Genomic DNA, 25,248 nt, shown 5'->3' with positions numbered 1-25,248 from the left:
ACACACAAGGTGCAACAAGGGAAACTCCAATAAAATACTAAGTGGTTTTTTACTTTTTCTGTGTAAGGGGAGGTCAGATACTGGGACAGGGCCCAGAGGGGTTGTGGAAACTCTGTCCTTGGAAATACTTAGAAATGGACTGGGCAAAGCATTGAACAACCTGTGGCTCTATTTGAAGGTGGCCCTGTTCTGAGTAGGGATTTCATCTCTTGCAGTATATATTAGTATGTGATTGACTCAGGCTGTCATTCCACTGGACTTGTGTGTTGCTACGTGACCCAGTCATATACATCTTTTGGGGACCAGAAGTTAGTGTTTGCCTTGGTTTATGGCAAACTAGCCATAAGACGTGATAATGATTATTTCCGCCCCCTTCCCCCAGCCCTCTTAACGCTGTCTGTGTGCATGGAGGGAAAGGGGTAAATAGCATTTCCAGTATAAGGCCTAATGTTACAAAGTTAACCAGTCAGAATTTTTTCAACACATGGGAGCTGCCAGAGGTCTTACTCAGTTGATATGTTTATAAATAAATTTGCAGCAGATCATTGCTTTGTGTCAGGGCACCACAGCTTTTTTTGGTCTGATACCATGAGCCCCAAAGCTGGATTTATTGCATCATCAAACTTTGGCCTCGGAGGAGAAAGCGATTAAACCACACAATTCTTCTAATGACTCTTTGAGGAGGGTTATTATGTGACATCTCCTTTTTTTATGGAGAGTATTCCCAGAGATTTATGCATTGCTGACCCCTGCTGCGCAATCCATTAGTACTTTCTGCCATACTAGAAATAAATGCCTAGTAACATTTATAGTAAATGAAAAAATATGTAAAAAAGGGGTGTAACGATAGCATTATTCTAATCTGAGCAATCGCCTTTTTGTGGCTTTCTTCAGCAATTCTGCAATGACTTCATGTAGTCTGAGCTCTGTTGATTTTTAGCAGAGTTTGAACCCTGTAATGCCAAATGCCTTACAGGATTGGATGTTTGGTCCTTTTGGAGTATACAGCACAGAAATGAGACTGAAGGATTGCCTTGCATGTTAGCATATGCAAAGGCAAGTGCACTGAACTGGGCATCCCAAAAAGGGAATGAAATGTAGGTAAGTATTAAAAAATATTAATCAGAAGGGAGTCAACCCAATAGACTTAGCTGTGGACAGCCATTGACTTAATTTTTACGCTGAACTAACTGTTGCTGGAACAGTAATACATCTTTTTGTGGCAGGCTGTAGCTTCAGTGTTTCTGTGTATATCTACTTGAGGAACTACTGCCACTTCTTGTGTAGCAACACATTAAATGGAGAGCAGTATTTCTAATTTTTTTCTCATTCAGTCTCATTTCCAGTCAGACCTGGAAATTTTAGTGCCCGTCAGAAAGGCCTTCAGCTATAGTTGTCATACGGCAGATGTTCTTTTGAGATGAATGGTCAGAAAGCTTTATTTGGTCTCTATGCCTCTGCTGCTGTGAACTCCTACTAATCATTGCAAGTTTTTGTAACTTTGTAAGTTTGAGGAAGTTGAGTCAGCTTTAAGAAATCTTTGCCTCATCATGTGAGGCACTGAAACTGATGGGGTGCTTGTGGTTGTTTTATTGCCAAGTAAAGTGGATATACTTCTCCCCAATCCATTCAGCCTTTCCAAGCTCTTGTAAGCTTACCAGAAGTATCACATGCTAAGGATAACCATACATACTATCCTTACTTGAAGGACTGCCTTTGGGGAGATGTGGTAATCAGGGTAAATAGTGTCAAAAGGACTTGAAAAAATATTTGTGCACTGAATCATGCTCGCTTTGCATAAACAAGCTACTCTGCCGTGATTGTAATAAATACCTTGGTTATCCTTTGATTTAAGTTGTCCTCAATCAATGAGGACTGCTGAGACTGACTCAGTTGCCTGTAGAAGACCTTTCTTTTGTTTAAGCTCAACTAACTGCTTTATCTGGCAAGAATTAGTAGTAAGTTACTTCATGCCATCTCTCTGTTCTGAGCAATATTTAGAATAGAAGCAAGTAATTAATGAAGTAGCAAGACTAAGAAAACCCGATTTATTTATTTATTATTTTGTCATGTTTTGGTGTGCTTATATTCTCTGAGGTTTAATAAAGTATGAATTCTGGTTAAAGCTTTTCCTGCAGTTAGGGAATCCCAAATGTCACTTTCCAGTGTGGGATGATCTGATGTCTTCTACTGGAATTAGCACATATTAAGGGATTATGTTAATGGGCCAGCACCTCAGTGAGGACATGAGTAAGGTCTGTTGGCTATTTTAACGAAATGTACAGAAATATAATGCCTTTGAGTCTTCTAGTATTTTGTGTTCTTTACTGTTCTGTCATGTTTGGTTGATATTGTCTAATGTGTTTGGCAACAGGCTAAGACTAGACAGAAATCTGCGCATGCATTGTGCATATACTGTAAGCATGGGTAAGCTTTCTTTCCTTAGGACTACTGAAAAAATCCATTTAAAGTAGTGGTTTAAAATCAGCAGGTTTTGTGTGGTTCATTTGATAGCTAAAAGACTATTTCTGTGCATCTTTCAGGTACCTGCAGGTTCCAAAGGCAGAATATTTAAGCAGTTAATACAACACTATCACCATGGTTGGTTGTGCATAATTTCTATGAAAGTGTGCTTTAAAAGTAGGATCTAAAACTCTAATATCTATAAGCATCATCAGCCAACTGCAAAACATGAAGCCTTGGTCTCATAGGAGAAAACTGGTATATGTGCTTTTTTTTCTTTTCTTGATCTGTTATAGAGTGTATACATCTGAATATATTGAGAGATACAAGTTACCAATTAGGAAATGTTTTACTGGAAAAGTTATTTGAAAAAAAAATAATATATTTGGAGAGGATATCAATGTTGAGCATCAATATGGGAAGGAAAAAAGGTAATATTGTGTTTAAGCTTCTGGGAAAAAAGAAGTTTTCTGAGCCTCAGAGGCAAGTGATGACGTGCAATTAAATGAGTTGTTCATCTAAAAGGTGAAATTTTGGGAATGAAAGCCTGCAGCTTCCAAAACTAGGCTGAAGTTGCAGGCAGTCAGAAAGGCAACATCTAATTGTGTGTGATATTAGTAATACACACAAGACTATCTGGGAAGCAGAATTTTATATTGGAAAGGTAGTGTTAAGATACAGTTAGTGAAAATAGGTGAGTCTTTGTTTATGGATTTTTACCTTCCATAGTGTAGCTATGATGAATTTTTCACTGATTGTGCTTCTTGTTATTAGGAAAGACTGTGAGCCATTGCAAACATTTGGGAGCAAACATTTACTAGTTATACATTCTGCAGAATGGCCCTTGGGTGCAGTAGGTTCAGGATATGAGTATGTTTGCACTCTGTATTTGTAATCTGAGTTCATTTATTAGAACAAAGGCAGATGGTGAGCCTACACAGTGGGGAGGCACACAGAGGATTGCTTGCAAAGATAAAAGCTATTAGCCAGGTAAGATGTTCCATTAGAGAACCTTTTTCATTCCAGCTTCCCAGGCTGTTGTGCACCATTCATTGTGTTTGCAGTGGGGAGAAAATACTGCTGCTGTGAAACCAGGGAAGACAAGGGCACAAGCAAAAGATTATGTGATTCTTCCAAACGACTAGTGATTTGGTGTACTTTGACTTTAAGTGATTCTGTTTGGGAACATTTACCTGCTTTTTCAGTAAGACTTAGGTCTCTTCCTTGGAAAGTTCAGTTGCTTTTGAAGGTCTTTACCGAGGACAGAGGTGTAACCAATGCATGCTTGTAGAATACATGAAGTGAAAGATTTGGAAAGGCATCTGTGTGACTGAAAATATAAATCCAGGTTTGTTTGTCTCCCTTGACTTGTAAGAAGCTTTATACCTCACTGTCACTTCAGTGCTTTTTCAGGGTTTCTATTCTGGGGTATCTGTGCTGTCTTGTCTTTATTTAAGCTAGATGTGCCATATCAACTCCTTAGCTTAGGATTCTGATGCCTGTAGTATCTAGAAAACTTAGAATGCAAACAACAGGGTAGTTTGTAGTGGAAGTCAGAGAGCAGACGAGTCACAGCCTGCCTACTGTCTAGGGTCCACTCAGTATTTTTAATACAGTCAACCTCTCTGGACCCTTGGATTTCTGTAGTAAACTCTGAATAGCAGAGAAGCTGCTCTTCAATGGGGTAATGATATCTTCATGCATATGGGATTCTTTTGCATCTGAAACTTAGGCTTTTTTTTGTTGGCTTTTTTCTTATTTTGGTATGAAAGATGACAATTGGAATTTTTGTCATCCAGTGGAAGCCTCTTTCTCCTAAATGTATCAGACCTGTTGCTGTTTTGCTAAAATCGGAGTGTGCAAAAGCAGGATGGAAGAGGATGGAGGAGGAGGAGGAGAGTTGTTTTTTCACAAATACAATAAATGTTCTGTTCTACTTGTTTTATTAGCAAAGCAAATTTCATAGGAACAGAAAAATACTTCGAAGAAGCCACAAAACCTTTACATTTTTTTCTTAACTGCCCTCAGAAAGATATTTTCAAGGATGCTGTTTCATGTTCTTTAGGACTTGGCCCTAGGGAACATCCCATTTGTAACTTCTTGTCTGGATGAATGTGAGTCACTTGTTGGAAGTTGAACATGCAGATGTTCTGGACTCTCCACCTGATGCAGTAGCATGCTCTCTTTGCTCTACGGTGTATGCCACTAAAGACTTCTGCTGGCTTTCGATCAGCTTCCAGTAACAGTTTCAGGCTTTTTTTTTTGATTTTCAAAGCAGCTAATAAATGAAGGATCAGCAGCCATCTCTATATTCTTGATCTGTACTCAGCTGGGACATGACAGCCAAGAGAAAGACTGTTAGAAATAAGAACAGAACTCAGAAGAGAGAAGAACCCACTTTGAAGTAAACTGAAACAATCAAGCTTATACAGAGCCAGAATGTATTTTAGAAATACTGAAAAATCTTCCTCTTACAGACTTTCCTCTATACAAAATACTAGCCTGCCCTATTACACAAGGGATCCTTTCCAAGCCACTAAATAAAGGTTTTTTAAAAAGAACATAACTGAACCCTAAAGGAAAAGAAAATACCACAAGCAGACACTACAACATGAACCGCATATAACTCTTAAAGTAGGGCAGTGATGTTCTCAATAGCCCAGACCAGTTGTCAACTGGTACTGGTGGTGAGAGCTTTAACCTTGATTCCATAATGCACAGTTTATACTTCATTTGTACAGACTGCTTATGAGAGCTTTTTGTCTGATTTGGTCACCAATAGTAGATCAGTGAGATAGAGTGATTTTTGCGGTTATAACAGATCTTAAGATGTGTTAGTACTTCTGTAACAGAAAGGCTTCTTATGAATGACTAATGAATTGGAGGAGCAACATGGTTTGTTCATGTGCCAGGCTAGCCTATCATTTGGCAGGAAATGCGGTGTCAGGCAGCATTTTGTAGTACTGCAATAAAAATCCAAAGACGAATATCCTTAAAATATTAATAAAGCCATTTTCAAAAATTTAAAGAGAGGAGCTAGAATGTGCCTGGCATGCTCAAAAAGCATGCAAGTAAAACTGTGGCTGCAACAGTGGCATTATTTGAATTTAAATAACAAAGCTGAAGACTGCGATGCCAGACTTTGCTCCAGGGACACTCAAATGATTTTGCAGCACAGGTAGCACTAGTGTTACTGTCTATTTATGTGATGAAATGGTTTTGTTTCATGTAGCCTTGTAGAGACTTGGGAATATGTTACTGTTGAGTACATTCACAATATAAGTATTGAGGCATAAATATGAGTAAAGTATGAGAAACTTGCTTTTGTGGCTTGATTTGACATTTCTTGGAGCCTTTAACATCGTATGTCCTTACTTTAGCAAAGTTTTTGTCACTATTGATTTTTATGGTGTATGGGTTCAATATCACAGGAGGTGGAAAGAAATATAAAGTGCTGAAATGGTGGATTGTGCTAGACCACAGGGGAGTTTCTGAAACCAGGTTGAATGAAGCCCAAATATCAAGTTTAACATATGACATCTTCCAAAGAGGATTCTTTTGAGCAAACCCATTTAAAAATGTTCTCTGCGTGCTTGTTGTGTCGATATCTGGAAACCTGTGAATGGGATGCCATTGTTCTGGGTGCTATAGACAGAGAGTAAGAGACAATCCCTGTCCTAAAAACTGTAACCATTCAGTTATGCAAGATGGGTAAGAAGAGGAAGAAAGGGAATCCCATTTGTGATAAGACATAGAAATTAGTATTTTCCCAGCTTCAAATTTAAATTACTGTGAAAATGGGACTGAAGAAATTATTTACCATATCGTGGTTCAGTATCTAAATAGCAAGCCATCTTGCTGCAGAGCAGATCCTCTGTTAATGAGAGGTAGTAGCTCTGATGTAGGAAAACATTGTTCCGGCATGTCTTATCACTGCAGTTTGAAAGACAAGGGTATCGCTCCCAACCTGCTGTTGTTTCCTGAGTGATTTCAAGCTTTGTCTCTCATTTTCAGCCTCACAGGGGAGAGGGAAGAATCTTGGAGTGAAAAATGGTATGTAAGAAACCAGTAGCTACATTTAGTGTGAGAGTTCGGAGTCATCTTATTTTCCTACTGCTATAACCAAGTTTTTCAAAGTCTAGGAGATGAAGAGGCAACCACAAATCATCCTTGAAAAGGAAAACAGTGTGTAAAAGGGCAACGCTGGAAGATACTTTCACAGATTGGAAATGGACATGTTAGAAGGTTTCTGCCAAAGGCAATGGGAAAGCTTCAACTGACTTCCTTGAGAGTTGTTGCAACTTTAAGATGGCAAAGGGGATCTCACTTTAGGATGGGAGATCTAATGCATCGCTCCCCTTGCTGACCTTTGATGCTGGGGAAGAAGGATCCACTGATACAGTCAGACTTCATCATAAAAACTGATGAAGTGGGTACTAAAAATCCATGAGATAGAGCAGGGTGGGGGGTGTGGTGGTATTGGGCAGGGAGGAGAAAGAGATGTAAAAGTGCCTTGATAAGGGATAATAAATATTTTTGTTTAAAACAGTAGCATTTCAGTTAGTTGCATGGTGCCAGGAGCAGGCACTGTAATAAAAATGGTAATATGTTACAAGAAGTGGCAGTGCTGTTCTTTGCCTGATCTCTCCTGTCTTTTCAGTCTGTTCCTGGTCAAAACACAGCGCATCCAACCCTTGTGGAGTCTGTAAGGAGGTTGGAGAGCTGGTGATGCCTGTGTTTGGCACCCTGCTGATTTATAGCATAAATCCTTTTATATTTGATAGTTTTAGTGCAACCTTGTCTTCCACTACCCTTTGAAGCCTGGGTACAGAGGAAACACGGGTTTTAAAAAAGAAACTGACCTGACAAAGGAAGGAAAGTCTGTTGGTTTTGGTTAGCAAAGTGTGAGACTGACATGATATATGTTTCTTGAGTAAGGGTAATATTAGGTATTGTTTGCAATGCAGTGAAAAAGGAATAGCTTCTCTTAACATTAGCTGTACTGTAAAATAACTTTCTACCCTCTAGACTGTCTACTTTGTCAAGCTCTTATTTGGTCTTGTTGGAGGCTTAGTCTCATGTTTTATGCCTAAATATGAATTTGTTACCATGAAATTACTTATTGGTGCAAAAGTTGAATAATTTTTTTCCTCTGCCCTGCTGCATAGGTACAGTTTGACTAAAAAGGGTAAAGGAAGGGTGTTTGTGATTTTGTTCACAAGATGGCACTAGCTGCTAACCAGTATTACCTTCCTTTTAACCCTAGCACTGAATTATCTAAATCTTTAACCCAGTGGTAGGAAGAACTGGTAATGATTAACTATAGACAAGACAGCTAGAGTTTTTTCTCCTATGCAGTTAAGTCATCTTCATCTACTTAAACAGCCCTTAGATCTTGAAGAAAGAAAACAACAGTTTTGAAAGAAGAAAATACAGTTGCATCTCAGAGATACTTGTTATTTAGAGGGAATGTTCTCAGCACTATTTGAGGGAGAGTAGGTGAAATACTGTTACTGTTAATGGTAGCTGGGATCCTAAGTGCCTCTATTCATGAGGCAATAATTTGTTGCACTGACAACTTGCAGTTTGTTTCTGTTTAATCTGAGTCCCGCTAAACTGTTACTTTAGAAACTGCAGTGACTTAAGGTACAGGTTTCATAATGCAGTGCCCTAATACAGTATTTTTTTTTAACTCCTCAAAATTATTAGACAAATATCTGTTTATATGAACTGCTCCCATTTTCTTCCTACTTCTTTTGTTTTGTAGATTAGCTGCTTTCCAGTTGAGCAGCCACTCAAGCGGAGCTGCATAAGGTACACATGACCAGAGAGGCTGTATCTGTCATTAATTACTGTGTGAAGTTGGCTGTAATTTAGTTTGCCATTTTACAGTTTCTCCTACTTTAATAATCCCCATTTTGTCTCCAGCAAGCCATCTTCATTTCAAGGGAAAGAGGAAGAATAGAATAAAAATATATTTACATCTTGGTGGGTATATATCTCACTTTAAACATTGTGTTTCTAGTATAATCCACTAATAAGCTACATGTAAAATTGCCTCAACTGCATTTTATGCAATAGTAATTCTTTTGGATATTAAATATTTGAATTAGTGTAAATGCTGATTATCTGCCCATGCAGAAACAGATTTGTAAAAGTGCAGGTCTTCTCCTTACCTTTCTTATACTTTCCCTTCCGTTTGTTTAGGACTGATTTATCCTTGCTTTTTGCACAAATGAGTGGGACCTGCTGACCCCGAAATAAAGAGCTCCAGGGAAAGGCTTCTTGGAGTGAAACCTGTCACTAAGCAAAGCACAGAGGCTGTATCCTAGATGGTTCCTTCCCAGCAACTGGATGATAGGCAGAAATGGAGCAGGCTGAGAGCTGCTTTTTCGTACTTCCCAGGACAGTGGTGAGTGGGACTAATGGGTGTGTTCAGCCCAGGAGAAAAGTTGCAAAGGACTCATCCCACAGGCAGCCTTTTCGGGCACAGTTCTTTCCTGTCCCCTCTCCAAGCAGTGTGTCTATCTACTAAGTCATCTTGTGGGCTTTCTTGCTCAGAGCCTTCTTATTTATTACCAAGGGCCTGATCCTACAAAATGCCGTTAATGTGCCCTTAATTTCTACTGACTTCCATGGAGGGGCTCACAGCATCCCACAGGTTTGGGCCTTGAGATGTTTCAGGAAAAAGTTGATGGGTAACTGCAATGGGGGTTTTTAAATGACTACTAATAGTGTGGTATTGGAGTCCTAGCATATGATATTATTTGTCCTTCCCAGTCCTCCAAAGTTGTCCTGATTTCCATTGTGTAGAAGTAATAACTGGCCTACCACTTTCTCTCTAAATAGCCAGTGATCAAAAAGAAAATGTGTCATTGTTCTGTCAACATTCATGTGTCTGTACAGGCTGAGAGCCCAGCAGACCCAGAGAAAGCACCAGCTCAGTGTACTGGTGTAGCTGGGCAGGACAAGAAGTCTTCCTCTTCTTGTTAACACAGGCTGCTGGAGCGTCACAGAACCATGGGAGTGTGAAGCTTCCCCATTTAGGTCAGGATTGTGTTCAGCCTTGGCATCTCTTTTCAGTAGACACTGAAACAGCAGTGGAGCAGGGATGTTGAGCAGTACCCTGGGTTGTGGTGTTTCTGTTGACAGGTTGGTCTGTGTCACTGCCTGTGGCTCTGAGGAGCCATGATCAACTCACAAGGGAGAAGGATGAGACTGGATACTTGCATTTCATAGTGCTTGCACCAAAGCAGGTGTTCAGAGCCAACAGCCATACAGCCTGCAAGAGGGGTCCTAAAGCTGACATCTGCCCTTGTTGCACAATCGTGACACAAACTTATTGAGGCTGCATCCAATACATAACAGAGCTAGAGACAACACTGTAACCCTAACCTTCCTACTCCCCACCTCTCCAGCACTTTCTAGCACCAGGCGGGAGAGTAGAATCACTTGGAAAATTTGTGTCCAGGATGTGCAGTGCTTTGCTCAGCTCCCAGCCATGCATCCTTCCTTGCCACGTTCCCAGCGTGAAACTGGGAACAAAAGGCATCCAGAGGCCTACAGAGCAGTCGCTCCCTCCTCTCTTCTCAGAAATTGAATGGAAGCATGACTGTTCTGTGTTGGAACTAATCGGTAGTCACAGCTCCCTCTGACAGTGTGCTGAAGCGTGGTACCCTTGAGAAACCATGGCACAAGCAGTTGGAATTGGATGCTGCATTATGCAGTGGCTTACGTTGTGCCAGGCTAAGCAATTAGGGCTCCTCCACTGAATAAAGCAAACTGTGGCCAGGCTTCTTGGCAGTGTATGACTATTGTATGGCAGATGGTACACGGAGTATAATGGACTAAGAAAATACTCAGAGTGGGGAAAATGTCACAGCTAAAAATGCCGCCACAGCTGACGTTCTCTGGAAAAACAGAGGACAACTGAAAAAGCCTTTTATACAGACAGTTGGGTAGCAGCAAAAATGAAGACTGTCATGAGATATTTTTTTATTCTCCCATTCTGAATTAGTCCATGTCTCTCAGACTTGTGAGGCAAGCTTCACCCTCCATGACATTAACCAAACAAAGATAAGAGGGGAGAGTGGGGTTTTTCGTTTTGTTTTTAACAAGGAAGTACAGAATGAAAATGCAAAGTAAGGTACCAGCTTTTTTCATCAGTGGCGTTAACATTAGTCCTTGATGAATTGCCATATGCTGACTGGCATCTAAGGCAAAGCAATCTGAGAAAGATTATTGCTAGAGAACGTAAGACTGACCAGTTATATCAATCATTTGTAATTTGCAAAGCAGAGGAAAACATTGAGACCAGTTTATGAAATTTATGAAGGCTGAACAACTTACCAGTACTGTGGAGGTACTAGAAAACGAGAACTACAGACTACAAGTAAGATCTAACACAGAAAGGCGTGCCAGGACTCAACTGTATTCTCAAGAAAAAAAAGGTGGTGAAAGACTGTGGTGAGCGTTGTGAGCCAATACAACGCAGCATTTGAAAGAGAGCTACAAGAACACCTGTAGGTTGTATTATTTGCTAGTGGCAGCATTGAGCATAGGTTGGACTGGAGGATAGTGAGCTTCAGGAAGGAAGGCAAAGTGGGTGATGTCGCAGCTAAAGCTATATAGACTAATCTCCCCTAAAGCAAATAGGACCCCTTTTGGCAAGAGTTAGCCAGTGGGGCACCAACTGATAGAACATCAGAAATAGGAATATCAACATTGAAACAGTGCTGATAAGGCTTGATAAAGCCTAAGTGATGATGGTAAGAGATGTGAACTATCTTGGTAAGTTGTGGGTGGGCACTATTAGAATTTTCAGGGGGTTTGAGAGGAGAGGACAGTAATTGTTATGGGAATCTGGGACTTACCTAGCTGTTTGTCTGATGGATATGTCCATGTAAGAAGATAGAGGCAGGAGGCAAAAAAAAAATAGAGTATGTTCACAGATCAGCAGTATTTGTAACACAGCACCAAACAGGCAGTCCAGCTGTCCCATGATTCACATCCTTGGTGAAGTTCTCTTCGCCCTGAGGCTGAAGTCTGGGGAGAGACAGGCATGTTGATTACACTAGGAATTACAAAATCAATAGGGGAGCTAATAGAATAGATACCCATTTACTCGTTTTTGTGGGAGAGGGCAAAACCCCAGAATCATCCACTTCATATATGAACCCAAAGAAATTTAATAAGCCATTTAGAAAGGGCTTATTAACATTTTTCCATGACCTAGAAGAAAAATACTTAAAGATGTCAGATATTTTTTTAAGCTTGGTGCATCAGCAAGGTTCTGAAAGATGCTTCTAGCCTAAAAAAAGCACATGCAGATATTCAGACCTCCTGTGTTCCTGTGACTATGCTTTCTCAGTCTGTAGATAAACTGCGGGACTTGCACCTGCACTTTGGTCCCCAAATGACTGAATGTTGGGATAAGCTTATTTGTGTACTGTTTTCCCTTTTCTCTCTTGAAGCCCTTGTTTTCATTCAAAAGGAGCATAGCTGTGTGGGCAGGGGGAAGAGCCGGAAAGGTCTCGGTGGCTACTCCCATGTGGCTCTGTGATGGAGCATATTCATCCTGACAGCCTTAAGTTGCCATTTGGGATTTCTTGGCACTTGAGGGATTTCACTGGAAAACACAAAGGACTATAGATGGTAAGTGGAGCAAAGGTTTATATAGAGAGCTGCTTTGGCAGCCTGAGTCACTGCATGGGTCTCCTCTCACAGACAGTTGTGAGAAAGACACTTTATTAACTGACAAGCTCTGAGTGATCAGGTGTATGCAGTGTGTGGATGCTGATGAGCACCGGCTGTGCATGGTTGGAAAGAGAAGTAGGGCTGCACCATTTGGAAGGGTCCTCTGCAGAGTCTCTTGTTGCACAGGTGTATGTGGTTGCAGCCTGCATGAGGCAGATCTCTGTTACTGCTTAGCTCAGGGTGGTTTCTGAACCAGGAAATGGAGCTCATAAACAAGTTGCCTCCTGTCCAGCCATTTTCCCCCTTTTCTGTAATGTCCTTCTTTTAAAGTCTCCTTCCCTTCAGTAACTTGACTTGCGTGACACTTTTCTCCCTTCAGTGATACAAGCTACCATGTAACTAGTATTTGCCATTTGTATGTGACACACATTTCTCTCCTCCTCTAGTTTTATTGCCTTCAGACTGCAAATGTTTGGGGGCAGGTTTGATTTCCTGTGTGCTTATGTGGTACTTGGAACAGTGGAACCCAAATTTGGGCTGAAACTACCAGGATTTAGTCACCCGTATTCTTATTTATCATTTATAGAAGAGAAGCTCTACTGGTAAATGCTCTGGCAAAAGCACTGCTGCCGCCTCCATTGGTCCTAGTTCCTGCTGTGCCTCATTTACAAAGAGGATGTGTTGGAGGAAATTGTATTACACCCAACATGGGGTTAATTGCTCCTTATTATACCCTTATTCAACACCTCTTTGTTTTTTCTTCTGATTCCTTCTTCTATTAAGCACTAACAAAAATGTTGGGCAGTTCAGGTTATTTTTCTTTTATGAGCAGTAATAACCTTCTCTGGCTCCTTGTTACAGTGACTAGTGAGTTCAGTTTCATGTCACTTCAAGTATAGTTATGCACAGTATGTCACTCAACCTCTTCCCTTCAGCCACTTGTTCACGTCTGAGCAAGCTCTTAGGCTACTAAAGATCCTAAATTAAATTATTTGATCTGCGAGCCTACGGGTAATGCAGCCTAGTTTGTAAGGCTGCACAGAAAGAGAGGAAGCCTCTTCCATTGTAAGCTTACGTTCTGATTTCTTTCAGCCAGCTGGTGCTTGCAGATGTTTGTGCAAAGAAAATACCTCTTCTCTGCAGAGCCAAGAGGACCAGTGTGTATTTCCCAATTTTGGGTCATGTTCCCTTCAGAAAGTAGAGATGGGAGGAAAAGCAGCCCAGCTGAACAAAAGAAGTGAGAGATTTGAGGATGAGCTTCAGCTGTTTGACAAAACAGAGAAACCTGTTTTTAGTATTGGCTCTGGCCTATATGAAAAAAAGCACACAAGCTGGTGGGCTTCTTTGGTTCCAAAAACCAAAAAGTTGTGGGATCCTGTAGCTACCAAAGAAGCATGGGTAGAGCTAATTATTACCTAGAGAGTTGCTTCAGGTAAGGATCCTTACTATAACATGAACACAAACAAAAGTCAACAGTGGTGCAAAGACAACACAAGTGCTACTGCTAGGTGTGTTCTAGTCAGTTTTCTTTGTTCCTAAGAGTTACCTGGTCAGTGGGGTTTACACTGGCCAGGTAAATGTTGCCTAACTAAAAACTGGCTAGCAAATGGATAGTAGTGCCTTACATACACATGCAGTCTGTTTGGAGAAACTTAAATAGGAGCTCCTGTTTCTTTAGACAAGGGAGGATTAAGCAGTAAAGAGTGATGGGCCAGGCTCATTAACAGATATGTATAGCTGAGGTTGTATGCCAAGGCTAGCTAGGGCTAAATAGCTGCCAGCTGTGCTGCTCTGCAAGGATATGGACAAGGGAGAAAATGCTGAGTTAAGCAACTGTGAAGGTATTTTGGCCACTCTTGCAGTCTGTTAAGGACATGAGAAAAAAAACAGAAGGAGGTAGGCTCTGGTTTTCCTTGAGGCTGGAGTTTCTTGGCTGTGTTTGCTTATTTTCAGCTCTTTGGTTTGTGCTCTCAGGCAGGAATGTAGCCTGAGTGTCAAACTGGACTGAGAGCTGCAGGCAGGCAGAGGTGACTCCCCTCTTCTTGTTTTCCCAAGCATCTCTAGCTGGCTCAAGGCTCTTGGTATGACATACCATACAGTAGCATGAGGCTCAAACTCTTCATATAAATGGTGAGGACTGCTTACTCAGCAAGACTTGGCTTTAGCTCTCAAGAAAGCTTTCATTGTCTTGCTGTGAGTTCCTCAGGCCCCTAAAAAACTCCACATTGTTCAGCAGACCTTAAAGTAGGAAACAGACACAGTACAAGAAAGACAAAAACCCACTTTGGATACCATTAGAAGAAAAGATAAGCAAGAAGTATGGAGACAGGATTTCATGTGCAACCTCAGCTCTCTGTTCCATGCTGTCTTCCCAATATGCAGCCCACTTTCATTGTTTTCCTTTTTCTTTTTTTTCTGGGAGTCCTGGTTCAGGCTGTTTTACTACAAACTCAGTTCCCAGCCCTCTGAATGACAGAGCTTGAAACAGTGGCATAAACAAGATAGTAAGACCCTCAAAATGAGCCTGTACTGTAAATCTATTTTAAGCCATTTTGTGGGAGGAGGAGGATATTTGCTTATACTATGTAGAAGCTGCAGGATTCCCTTCCCCCATCTTGTAGCTGAAGAGGTGGGAAATGTATTTTGTTACCTGGAGTTGATGAGGGAAACCTATTTAGGATTTCTTGATTTAAAACTGCTGGACTTTTTGTGTTTTATCAGAAACATTTTATGATACTCAATGTTGTGTTTCATGTGTGTGTCTTCAATGCTTGTAGTTCTTAAAGGTGTCCTAGGTATAATGCACGTAAAATATATTCTGCGTACTGCACACATGACTGTTAGTATTTGCAGGATAGGAATCTAAGTCAGTAGACAAGTTAGAAACACGTAAGAGGAGAGATCTGCGTATCTGAGAAACCACACAGAAATGCAGACGTGAAAGTGAACTGTGTGGCAGATAAAAAGCAATCAGTATCCTTTGAACTTCTTGCTGACTTTTTATTGCTTGTCAGTCAATGTGTAACACAGCTATGAGACCCTTTCAATACATCTTTTGGAAGGAAGAGTAGGTTTAAAACTCAAATTCTGTTTCTGTCTCTGCATTTATTTTACCCTTTCCAGGCATGCAGGTGTGTGTTTCTTTGCTGTCTCTGCATGCTCGTATTGCAATCTTCCATTTCAGTCCTTGAGGCAGGGGTGGCAGCAGCAGCCTGGCTCTTGCTCAGGCTGTGGCAAGCACAGGAGGAGGTGTCTGGCAGATGATACACTTGTTCTACGCCTCTGTTTTGAAGTAGTCAATGGAATGGCTCTAGCCAACAGCCCTCCAGTTAGACCGTGTGAATTTGTGAAAATATCAATTTTAAGGGCCTGGCTGAAAACCATGGTTTAGTAGAAAAGTATTTCAGTGTGCTTGCTAAATTATTCCAGTGTAAAGAATTCTTGCAGTTCTAAGAATAACCTTTCTTTACATAGCTTAAAAAAACCCCTACTGTTCCTTTTTCACTTTTTTTCAAGCAGTTTCTCTTTGTAAACTATAGAATACAGCTTTCTTGGAGAAAGTGTTCCTATTTTTCTACTGAGTAGAAGGATCAGTGTTCTTTGTGGTGAAATCAAACTGTAAATATGTAACTACTAAAAGCTTAAAGTTTCTTTTTTGCATGAGAAAGCAAATTCAGGTGAGGAGTCCAAATTTCAAAGTTTTCTTTATGTACGTTTATTGTAAGTTCTAAAGTTTAGGATTGTGGAGAAGTAGGAGGATATGGACTAATAACAATTCAGAGGAGACTTCTGAGGTCTGAATTTGACTTTCATTGCCAATGTCCAAGTTCCTAAAGTTTTGCTTGTTTTTAAGTCATTTATTTACTTTGTCTGTAGCCAAATAATCATAAAATTGGGATAAAGGTTTGCCACAGATCTGTTACCAGAGTGGTTCCATCAGAGCCTGATTACAGTAATTTTTAAAATCAGATCCTGTAAGTGAAGTCTGAAGTGTGTTTTCACCAGGATATAAAGCAGCACTTTACTGAAGAGGAATTGATCTGACACTGTACACTAGGATACCAACTAGGAATAAATTCTCACTGTAAAAGCACAAGGAAGAGTGGGTGGAAGGTTGTACATCTTTTTAAAAAACCCTTTTTACAGTCATGTTAATCTTACAGTATGACTCACAGAATATACAGTATTTTAAACACAGGCTTTTGGGTGTGGGGAAAGTGCCCCTGAAAATGAGCTGTAATCAGTGAAAGGGTGCTGTGCTGCTGTGCTCCAGCAATTAGATGCTGTTAAGTGTTAATGCAATGCATTTCTTCTAGGTGAAGGTGTAATATGGAGAATTTTTGTACCCATTTATGTATTTTTGGTGGCAGGCCTGTGTCCTGCCAAAACAGCTGCAGTTGCTTAAACCCTGTGTAAGTGGTATCATTAGCTTAAAAGGAGCTTAGAATGATGTTGCTGTTTCCCATGTGGGTGTAAGGTCAGATCCATCTTGTACATCCTGCATGAGACTTAAGTATGTGAGTCAGGCATGTTCTGCTGCGTTGCCTTCATCTCCAGCCTTCTGTGTGACTGAGGTGGAGGAGAGGCCACAGTGTTCTGGCGTAGCTGGGGTAGGTTTTGGGGCCCAGGGGACCTGTTGCTGGAAGGTGATTTTGTATCAGTAGCTTTGTACATGGCCCTTCCTTCATCCTGCAGTTGGGAGCCAACCTTGTTCCCTGCCATGTGATGCGGCTGGTGAAGCGTGGCATGTTGGACTGAAAGGAGGTAGAGAAGATCTTTATCTTTGTGCCCACAGGCTCTGATGGGCAAGCAAGCTATAGTGTGTGGGTGGCTCTGCAGCAATTGTCTATGGGCATACTCCTGTGCTTGGGGAAGCGGAGGAATGTGGGGTAACTTTGCTGTTCTTCTGGGTGTCTGTCTGTACAAAGAACATTGTACTACATTATATCATGATTTTTCTATATAGTCAAGTCATGACTAACCCCTTGCTTCTGTATCATAACATTGTGCCCACTGCTGACAAGGCTCTGGGCAATCCTTCTTTTCCATAAGTGACCTGAAAGAAGTTACCCTGCACCCCCACCCTCTGGGTATCTTCTGGCCTCTGTGCCCCCCCATCTGTGGCATGTTGGACAGGCTCTTCAGCCTAGGGAAGGGCCACAGCTTCCTTGAACTCAGTGGAGCTCTGCTAGCATGTGAGTGGCGGACGTGATCCATTATCGTTAGTGGTCCCAGGGGGTGATACGCATCCAGATGCTGTTACTGTAGGCAGGGGATAAGAAGCCACAGTTTTGTCCTTAATCTGTATCTTTGTAACGCTGTGGTGGGGGGAAAAGGTGAGGAAGCATCTTGCCTCCTTTCACTTCTGCTAGTATTTACTCATGGATGTGACAAGCTGTCATTTTCTACTTTGTGTGAAAAGTGACACTTAATTTCCCTTCCCCCCATTGCAACCTTGCCAATGTATTTGCTGCATGCAGATATAGATTTGTGTTTGTTTCCCTAGCAGATGTCACAGTGATTCAGTGCAAAATCTGCTTGGGGACATGATTATAATTGAACTGTTCTCCAGGAAGGGGAGGTGAATGTATTGGTATTTTCTGCTTCTGTACTAGAGCTTTGTTTTTCAGATCCTTGATTCAGAGTTTCAACTTTCCATTTTGCACAAGAAGGATACAATGTGTGCAACTGTTTTAAACACTTCAAAAATTCTGTAGGACCAATTATAAGTAATGAAAGGATCTGAGCCTAAAAAATAACTTAGATCTATGCCAATTTCTATGACAAGACTCTGAATGTACAGGCAGTGGCATACAGTGCAAACTTCTATTTCTCAGGTGTTGTAGGCAAGGCTGGGTGAGATGTATTGACATAACAATGTGAGTTCAAGATGTTTCTTGTGCGTTACCTAAAGGTGTTTAGGAACTGACTTTATATTCAGTACCATCATGAAGTGATGGTTGTTTGATGCAAGAAAGTGTCTGTGAGTAGAACATGAGTACTACTGTTATTTAAAGTAAGTTTTAATTAAATGCAGGCTTCTATTACTTAGAAATTTACTGATAATCCTTATCTCCTTTCTTTCACTTCTGCATCCATTTTACATGGAAACACCATTTTCTGAGGAAGTGGCTCAATAAGGTTTGGCATTCGTGTAACAACAACCCAGGGGCACTGCTTCCCCCTTCAGAATACAAGTTAATTATAGAGCTGCAGCAAAATAACACAGGAGCCAAATTTAAAAAGAATAAAAGGCAATTATTAGCAGCTTGCATTGCTCACATTGCTACGGCTGTGCTATTGTTTGATAGCTGTATCATTGATGTGTGCGGCTGTGATATGCAATCTCTAGTTTGTGTGCGTGCTTGATACCTGTATATTCTTTGAGGAGTTCCCAACTGCCTGCTATTTTCTGTCATTACAAGCAGGCACTTACATAGCAATGCATCTCCAGCTGGCTCTTGACCAAGCCTTCTCAAGGCCTGTGGAAATACCCTTCCTTTAATAAAGTTAATGTCAGTAGAGATTGCCACCTTCAACCATTTTGATATCCTTGGCACAAAGGAAATGCTGTTTACTCCCTCTGGAGGATTAGACAGCATTAAAGCTGCTCAGTCTGTGAAGATTAGCACACTGCTGGGTGGTTGTTTTTTCTCCCCTTCCACCCCTTGAAGGAGTTATTGCTCCAAAGGGTGCCCAGAATGGTAGAGCTGTACTGTAGACTGCCTGACATCTGCTTTGTTCCTTTTGCTCTCTCTGAAAGACGCCTGCAGCTGAAAATCAATTTAATCTCCTGCTGTTTGGAGAGGGTGTTCCTGTGCTTGCATCCCACTGCACATCCCCAGCACTGTGCAAGGGCAGTTGGGAGGACTGATCGCGCTGCTGCAGCTGTTGTGATACTGGGACTGCTTCCCAGTCCCGCTTGCTGGGACTGGGAAGCAGTGTGGACACTTTTGTCCCCATGTGTCGGGACTGCATTTGCGCTATTGAGAGTTTTCCCAATTTGCTTGGAAAATCTGAGAGGCAAGCCTTCTGGGTCCCCAGTGCTGAGCACGCTGCACCCTTTCTTGTGATGGAGACCAAGAAGGCAGATTCATCTCCTTTCTGGTAGGCTTGCTCTTGAGAGTATCTGTGTGTTAAATATGTTCTCAGAATGTTTTGCAATATGTGTATCCTTATCCAAACAAAGGCTGGATAATCCTCAGACACCTGTCAAACACAAAACCGTTCAACTACCTTCCATCTTATCTGCATTTTGGCTGGTGACTGCACTGATTTTCTGAGCCAGCCATTCAGTCCATTTGCTGCAAATGGTCCTGGCAACAAATCACCTGGGCATCTTTTCCTTTCCTAGACACACCTCTTTTTTACTGTTTCAGAGGCCTGAACGCCTCTTTTTTACAAAAAGCAATGTGAAAAGTTTAGTGAAATGAAGGTACGCTTCTAGATCAAATTTTGGACATGTAAAATCCCACTGTCTTACCCAGAACCTGCCCCAGGTATTCATCATGCCTACCGTTTCCAGGGGATTCAGATATTTTGCATCATGGGAGAGTTGCTTGTGTCTTGGCAGCTCATCGGAAGTGTGGGTGCAGGGGTGTATGAATGGCTTCTGGTGCTAACAGCTCGCTTGCAAAGAGTTACCCTGTGGGAGGATAGGAAGTGAAAAGATGGGAGGAAATTGGAAGAAAGGCCAAAGGAGCTAAAAGAGAGGCTCAGAAGTTACATTTTAGGTTAGAGGAACATAGTTTGCAGTGTGGAGTGATTTGTGTTCATCTGCATGTTAATGAAGGACAATCTGTCAGGCTCCCCACGGTCCTCTTGGGCAGGGTTTTCCGAAGGCCTGAAATGTGCTCCCTTATCTCTTCCTGCTGTTGTGGAGCTTGTTCCTGGGATAGGCATTACTGTTATAGCTGGGAAACAGCCTGCTTGCACATTTCAGCTGGAAAAGTGCTGTTCTGATATAGTCACTGGCTGAGAATAAAAGAATTTTCACTTTACCTCCTTGTGTCAACAGAACAAGGAAAACAAAACAATGAATGGCCTTTTGGGATGAAAGGGAGCAGGTTTTTTAATCCAGTTACCTGGCACATAGCATTCCTATGTGCCCCTCATTCCAGAGGTTTAGAGGGCATCTCAAAAGGAGGAAGGAAAAAAAAAAAAGGAAAAAGCGGGTTTCCTGACTGTTAAGGCGGTTGCAGGGACTCCTAAGGTGAAATGCTTCACTTCTACCCCTATGACCTCTTATTGTGAAACTGCCCTCATACTGGAGAGAGTTCAGTGGAGAAGAATTTACAACATGATATGCTAGTCTTTCCTAGAGTTAAGCATGTTTTCTGTGGCAAAAGGGACTCATCTGGTCGGGGAAGGAACAGAGTTCTTCAGATGATACTATAAAAATTCTCTAGTCTCTGCAACATAACAAGCAAACAAGATCCTGAAGTGGGAGTTGAAATGATGTAGCTGCATCATTTGGACAAACACTGGTGCTGAACCATAGCTAATGTCAAGTGCTATGGAACAGTTTATATATGAAAAAAAGAAATCAGTTTTTGAAAGAATTTATTACTGTAGCAAGAATTACTTTTTTTAGTTATGTAACTTGTGCTATGGAAATTTAGTGAGGTTTTTTTAAGGACTGTGCAGTAAGACATGGATCCTAAGTAGGTAATTCTAGGTCAAAATGAGAAAAGCCTTTTGCTCAGCTAGAGCAGTAGAACAAGGATGAAGTGTGCCAAAAGGAGAGTCCAGAAGTGAGGTTAAACTAAAATTTAAAAAGTGACTGTTGCGATCTGCTTTTGGATTTTGCCATAAGATTCTTACGTGCCTTTTTGCAGTCATTTGGCCTCTCTATATCTTCATGGCTTTGCCTGAAATGTAGATACAACAATACTAATACAGGTCTTCTCTCAGTCTCTTACCCGGAGCTACTTCTGTTGGCATTCTCTGATACAGTGCTTGCTTTTACCATCCAGGAGAGACCATAGCTAGCCTGGCCTTGGGAGCAGATTTTTGCTGGTATATTTTAAGCCTACATCTGGAACTTGTCTGCACCTGCTAGTGAAAGAGAAAAACCTGAAGCAGTTTAGCTAATAGTGAGACCAGAAGCATGTGGTGCAGGTATCTCTAATCTTGTGGCTTTAAACATTTGGTCGTTACCTTCAGAGCTTTTCATTTTATGGAGATCTGAACCACTTGGTGTCATGAATCTCTGAAGATGCTTTTTGCCCTCTGCTGCTGCCTATCTATGCTGTACTTTCCAGATATAATGTCAGTTTGTAGAAGCTGTAACGATAGTCCCTAATCTTCAGAAGTCCCCAAAGCAGTGGGCAGTTTTCCTTTCGGATTTGTGTTTTTTCTTTTTTTCAGAAGTCATGCTGTGTCTTCTTGCTGCTGCCTCTGTTCCTCCCTAGGTCCCTCAGGCAGCCCCCAGCAGCCTCTGCTTTTTGCTTGCCTTGTCTGCGTGGCTGAGGGACCTGTGGGGAAGAACTGATGAAGGGTGGGATGGGTGAAGGTCAGCCTGAGGAATGGTGTTTAGTCTGGGCTGCAGTGCTGAGAGTGCACTACTGAGACTGTGTTTTGGTGGTGGAAAGTTGGGATGTGGGGAAGTGAATGAGAGATGGGGTGAAACAGAAACGCGAGGAAAATTTTCAGCTGGGGAAAACGGCAAATTCTGCTTCTAAGAGAGGGATTTCCAGGACCAGAAAGTTGGGGAAATTGGAAGAAGGTAAAAAGAGAAATGAAGGATAAAGACAAATTTAAGAAAGAGGGAAGTAATGGGTTAAATGATATTTGAAATGGTAGAAGGAAGGGGAAGGTATTAAGACTGTGGGAAAAAAAGAGGCTGAGCTTGAATGGTGAGGGTGAGTGGGGAGCAGAGGTGAGAGGGAGAGCCTGTTATCTGCATTGCAATCCAAAAGTATTCAGCTCTTGGAGGTTTGAGGTACTTGGTCAGATGCTGCTGGCAGCATGGTTGTCTGCAGTGAGGCTTCAAAACCTGCTCTGTGTGACCGACTTTGGACTGGGGCAGGTTTCACAGCCTTGGTGCTGCTCTGGGCTGCTGTGGGGCACCAAGGTGGAAATGCAGGGATGTGGCTCTGCAGCAGCATGCCCCTGCACGTTGTGGCATGGAGGAAGGCAGGAGGGGGAATGCAGATAATCATTACTTCTTATCCTGATATATAAAGTTGGGTGCTAAAACAGACTGTACTTCACTCCTACACACAATGTGCTCGATCACTTGATTTTTATGTAATGAGAAGCACTGAAGAGTATGATTCTGCCAGGCAGTGAGTGAAGGACATAAAATCTTGCTATTAATGGTAAGAGAGGGGGGGAAAGGGGCTTTGTACACAGGAATCATTGCAGTTTTACAAAGCTGAGATGGATTTTTAAAATTTGAATATTTTAAAGGCTTGTGGATTTCTATACATATCTGGGAGGAGACACTTCAAGCGTGAACACTTAGGATCTTGCAGGCGTCAAACTCAAATTTGTTAAACTGATAATTTTTTCTCTATTTAGGTATTTGATAAGCTCATATTTTCTAGCACAAGGTAAATTAGGCTATAACAGGCCTGGAAAGGTAACTAAAGAGGAGGGCAGAAAAAACATTCCTGTTTCTCCTGTCACTCGAGACCTCGTGCAAAGACCTTTCTTAATAGCTTGCTAATGGGGCTTGGCTGTGAAAGGGCCTGCCCCCATCTCTGGGCTTCCCAGCTGTTTTCCTCTTGGCTTCTAGTCTGCCTTCACAACTCTGAGGCAAGAGATCCCCTTTGCTTGCCAGCTCCTGTCTTTTGTTTCTCTAAATATAGATCAGGGTTCTACCTTTTCTCTGTACTTGACTGGTCATGATGGTGATGAAGTCCCAAATCTTCCTGTAGCTACCCAGTCTACTCAGCTCTCTGTTTGAAAGCCCATTTTGAACAGGTGTCTGTTTCCCTGATCCTCTGGGCCATCCTTGTACTTGAAACCTCTGTGCTGTTTCCCTCTGTTTAATCAATTAGCACCTGTAAGAAATGGGATTTGTGTAGGAATCCAAAGGGAAAGCTTCCCTGGATAGCTGATGCTTGAAGGAATGCTCTGAGATGCTCTGATGAAAGGTGTTCTGGAGATTCAAGGTGTTAGTTAATGTGTGCTCAGTAGCTTAAGATAGGATATGGGTGAATTTCCTGTCCGATAGCAAGATTACTAAGAAGTGAAGTCTGTGGTCAGAGACCTTTCAGTGGATACCAGGTTGCTTTTGCACAGAGCTGTGGTACAGCCTGCATGCATGAGGTAGCTTTGCTCTGCAGGAGATTCCTCACTGGCAGAGGGAAGGTGCCCGTGAACAGTGTCACGAAGCACCTCTCAGGAGCTTTGCCTGTGACTGGGAGGCATAAGGGAGACCCTTCCCCGGTGAGCTGGAAAATGGCTCTGTGCTTAGTGCATAGAGGAGCCATGCTGTGTGAGGAAAGGGTTGTGGAAACTGCCACCTTTGAGCAATGTGCATGGATCTCACTCAAGTACACTGGACACATGAATACCCTGCACCAGATCCACAGGAACTTCACTACCTGGAGTTTCTTGTTTGTCATTATATTTTCGTGGTTTTCATAGTGCTGCGTTGCAGGGACTCTGCCTTCATCTGTCAGTGTTGTGTCTGGTATCCTGAGCAGTGTAGGCTGGTGGCAAGAGACCAGTGAGGGGATTTTATCCTTTAAATCTACCAGTGAGAAACCTACTAATATAGTTAAGTAGTCACCAATATGGCATCAGTATGAACATTAAACAAACAAAAGACTGGAAAAATGAGATGTATTCTTGCATGTGGCTCATGTTATTTGGGAATTAGAGGTGGTTCTTTAAATAAATATTTTAAATGTGGTTTGCATAGATATCTAAGTATAAGGAATAAAAGATGAGGGTGGGTGGTTTTGTTCTGAATAGCAGTGATGTATCCACACCACTGCAGAAACATTACTGAGTTGTCAGGCTGGTTAGAAGAGAGTGGCACTTGCATCTCATTTTGGCTGTCACAGGGCAAGTGCAGACTAAACACCTTTGCATTTGATCCTGCTCCTGTTGAAACTGATGGGAGACTACTTATCAAGGAAAGAGAGCAGGGCTGGGAACCTCAGTGGATATATTCAGCTTAAAAGGTTGCAGTGTAGGGTTTTACCCTGTTCAAGTATAAAGCACCGTAAAAGGGATCTTCCTTATCTTTCAGTAGCAGATCTGAGGAAGAGTCTCATGTTACTCTTTTATTTTCTAAATCTGCAAAAGCAGCACACGCTGCATTTTGGCCAGATGAGCAGTGGGACTACTCTTCTGCTCTGCAGATGTAGTGTTGTTTACTGGTGGTTTCCAGTGGGAAATTCCACCCACCTTGCCAAAAGACAGCTTGGAGGAGGAGAAAATAAGTCCTGGGATGATGGTGGTTCTTTCCCAGTGAAACAACAATAAGTAAGGAAATTCATCAAGCTGTTAGTCATGCATTTATATATATCTATATCTATATATTTCATAGTATACATGAGTGTGTATATATATAAAAACTATATTGCACTCACGCTGTCTGTGTAAAGCGTCATCAATATCAGGCTTCAGAGTAATAAGAGAAGTAGCTCATGGAATATAAATGCATATCCAGGCAAAATTGGCCCAGCAGGTAATTTTGCTAATAATCCTTGTACCTAGTTGTTGTGAAAGATACTAAGATTAATGGGGCTAGAAAATAGATTGTACCTCTTTAAATAAGCTTGCTTTCTTTGTAGCCCTGTGAAGCCTAGACAGCAGTTTTAATCATCCTTAAATGGTGCTTGTTAAAAAGAAGTGAAATTAAAGGGTATTTTGGGATGTAGCTTTTTCTTGAATACATTCCTTGTAGGTGGGGAAATTCCAATTGTTTGTAATTGTAGATGCTCAGGCTCCATTAACGTGTCTTTGTGTGCATCATTTGTATGCAAGTTCACAAGGTGATAGCATCTTTCAAACTGGAGTAAAAAAGATAATTGATTTTTAGCACTTCCTAAAATGCAGAGCACAAACATACTGCAGCCGTTGTGGGTATGGAAGCATGAAAATTTGCTTGAGAAATAAGCCAAAGGA

General features: G+C 41.6%; 1 protein-coding gene across 2 annotated transcripts in view; it reads left to right on the top strand.

Annotated features, from left to right (window-relative positions):
* The first annotated feature begins 171 nt into the window (after positions 1-171).
* The window catches only part of SH3BP5 (SH3 domain binding protein 5), an 84,210-nt gene continuing 59,133 nt past the window's right edge, over positions 172-25,248 (top strand). Inside the window, exon 1 of one of the 2 annotated variants that reach the window (XM_037383367.1) lies at positions 172-3,453. In XM_037383367.1, coding sequence (XP_037239264.1) covers positions 3,388-3,453 — 66 coding nt within the window. In that variant the 5' untranslated portion in view covers positions 172-3,387. Of the gene's footprint in view, positions 3,454-8,670; positions 8,876-25,248 lie in introns of those variants that run through there. The other variant, XM_037383368.1, reaches the window with a different exon arrangement.

The sequence above is a fragment of the Falco rusticolus genome, chromosome 4, assembly GCF_015220075.1.
Source record: "Falco rusticolus isolate bFalRus1 chromosome 4, bFalRus1.pri, whole genome shotgun sequence".
NCBI classification, from domain to species: domain Eukaryota; kingdom Metazoa; phylum Chordata; class Aves; order Falconiformes; family Falconidae; genus Falco; species Falco rusticolus.
This window is presented reverse-complemented; position numbering and strand designations above follow the sequence as displayed.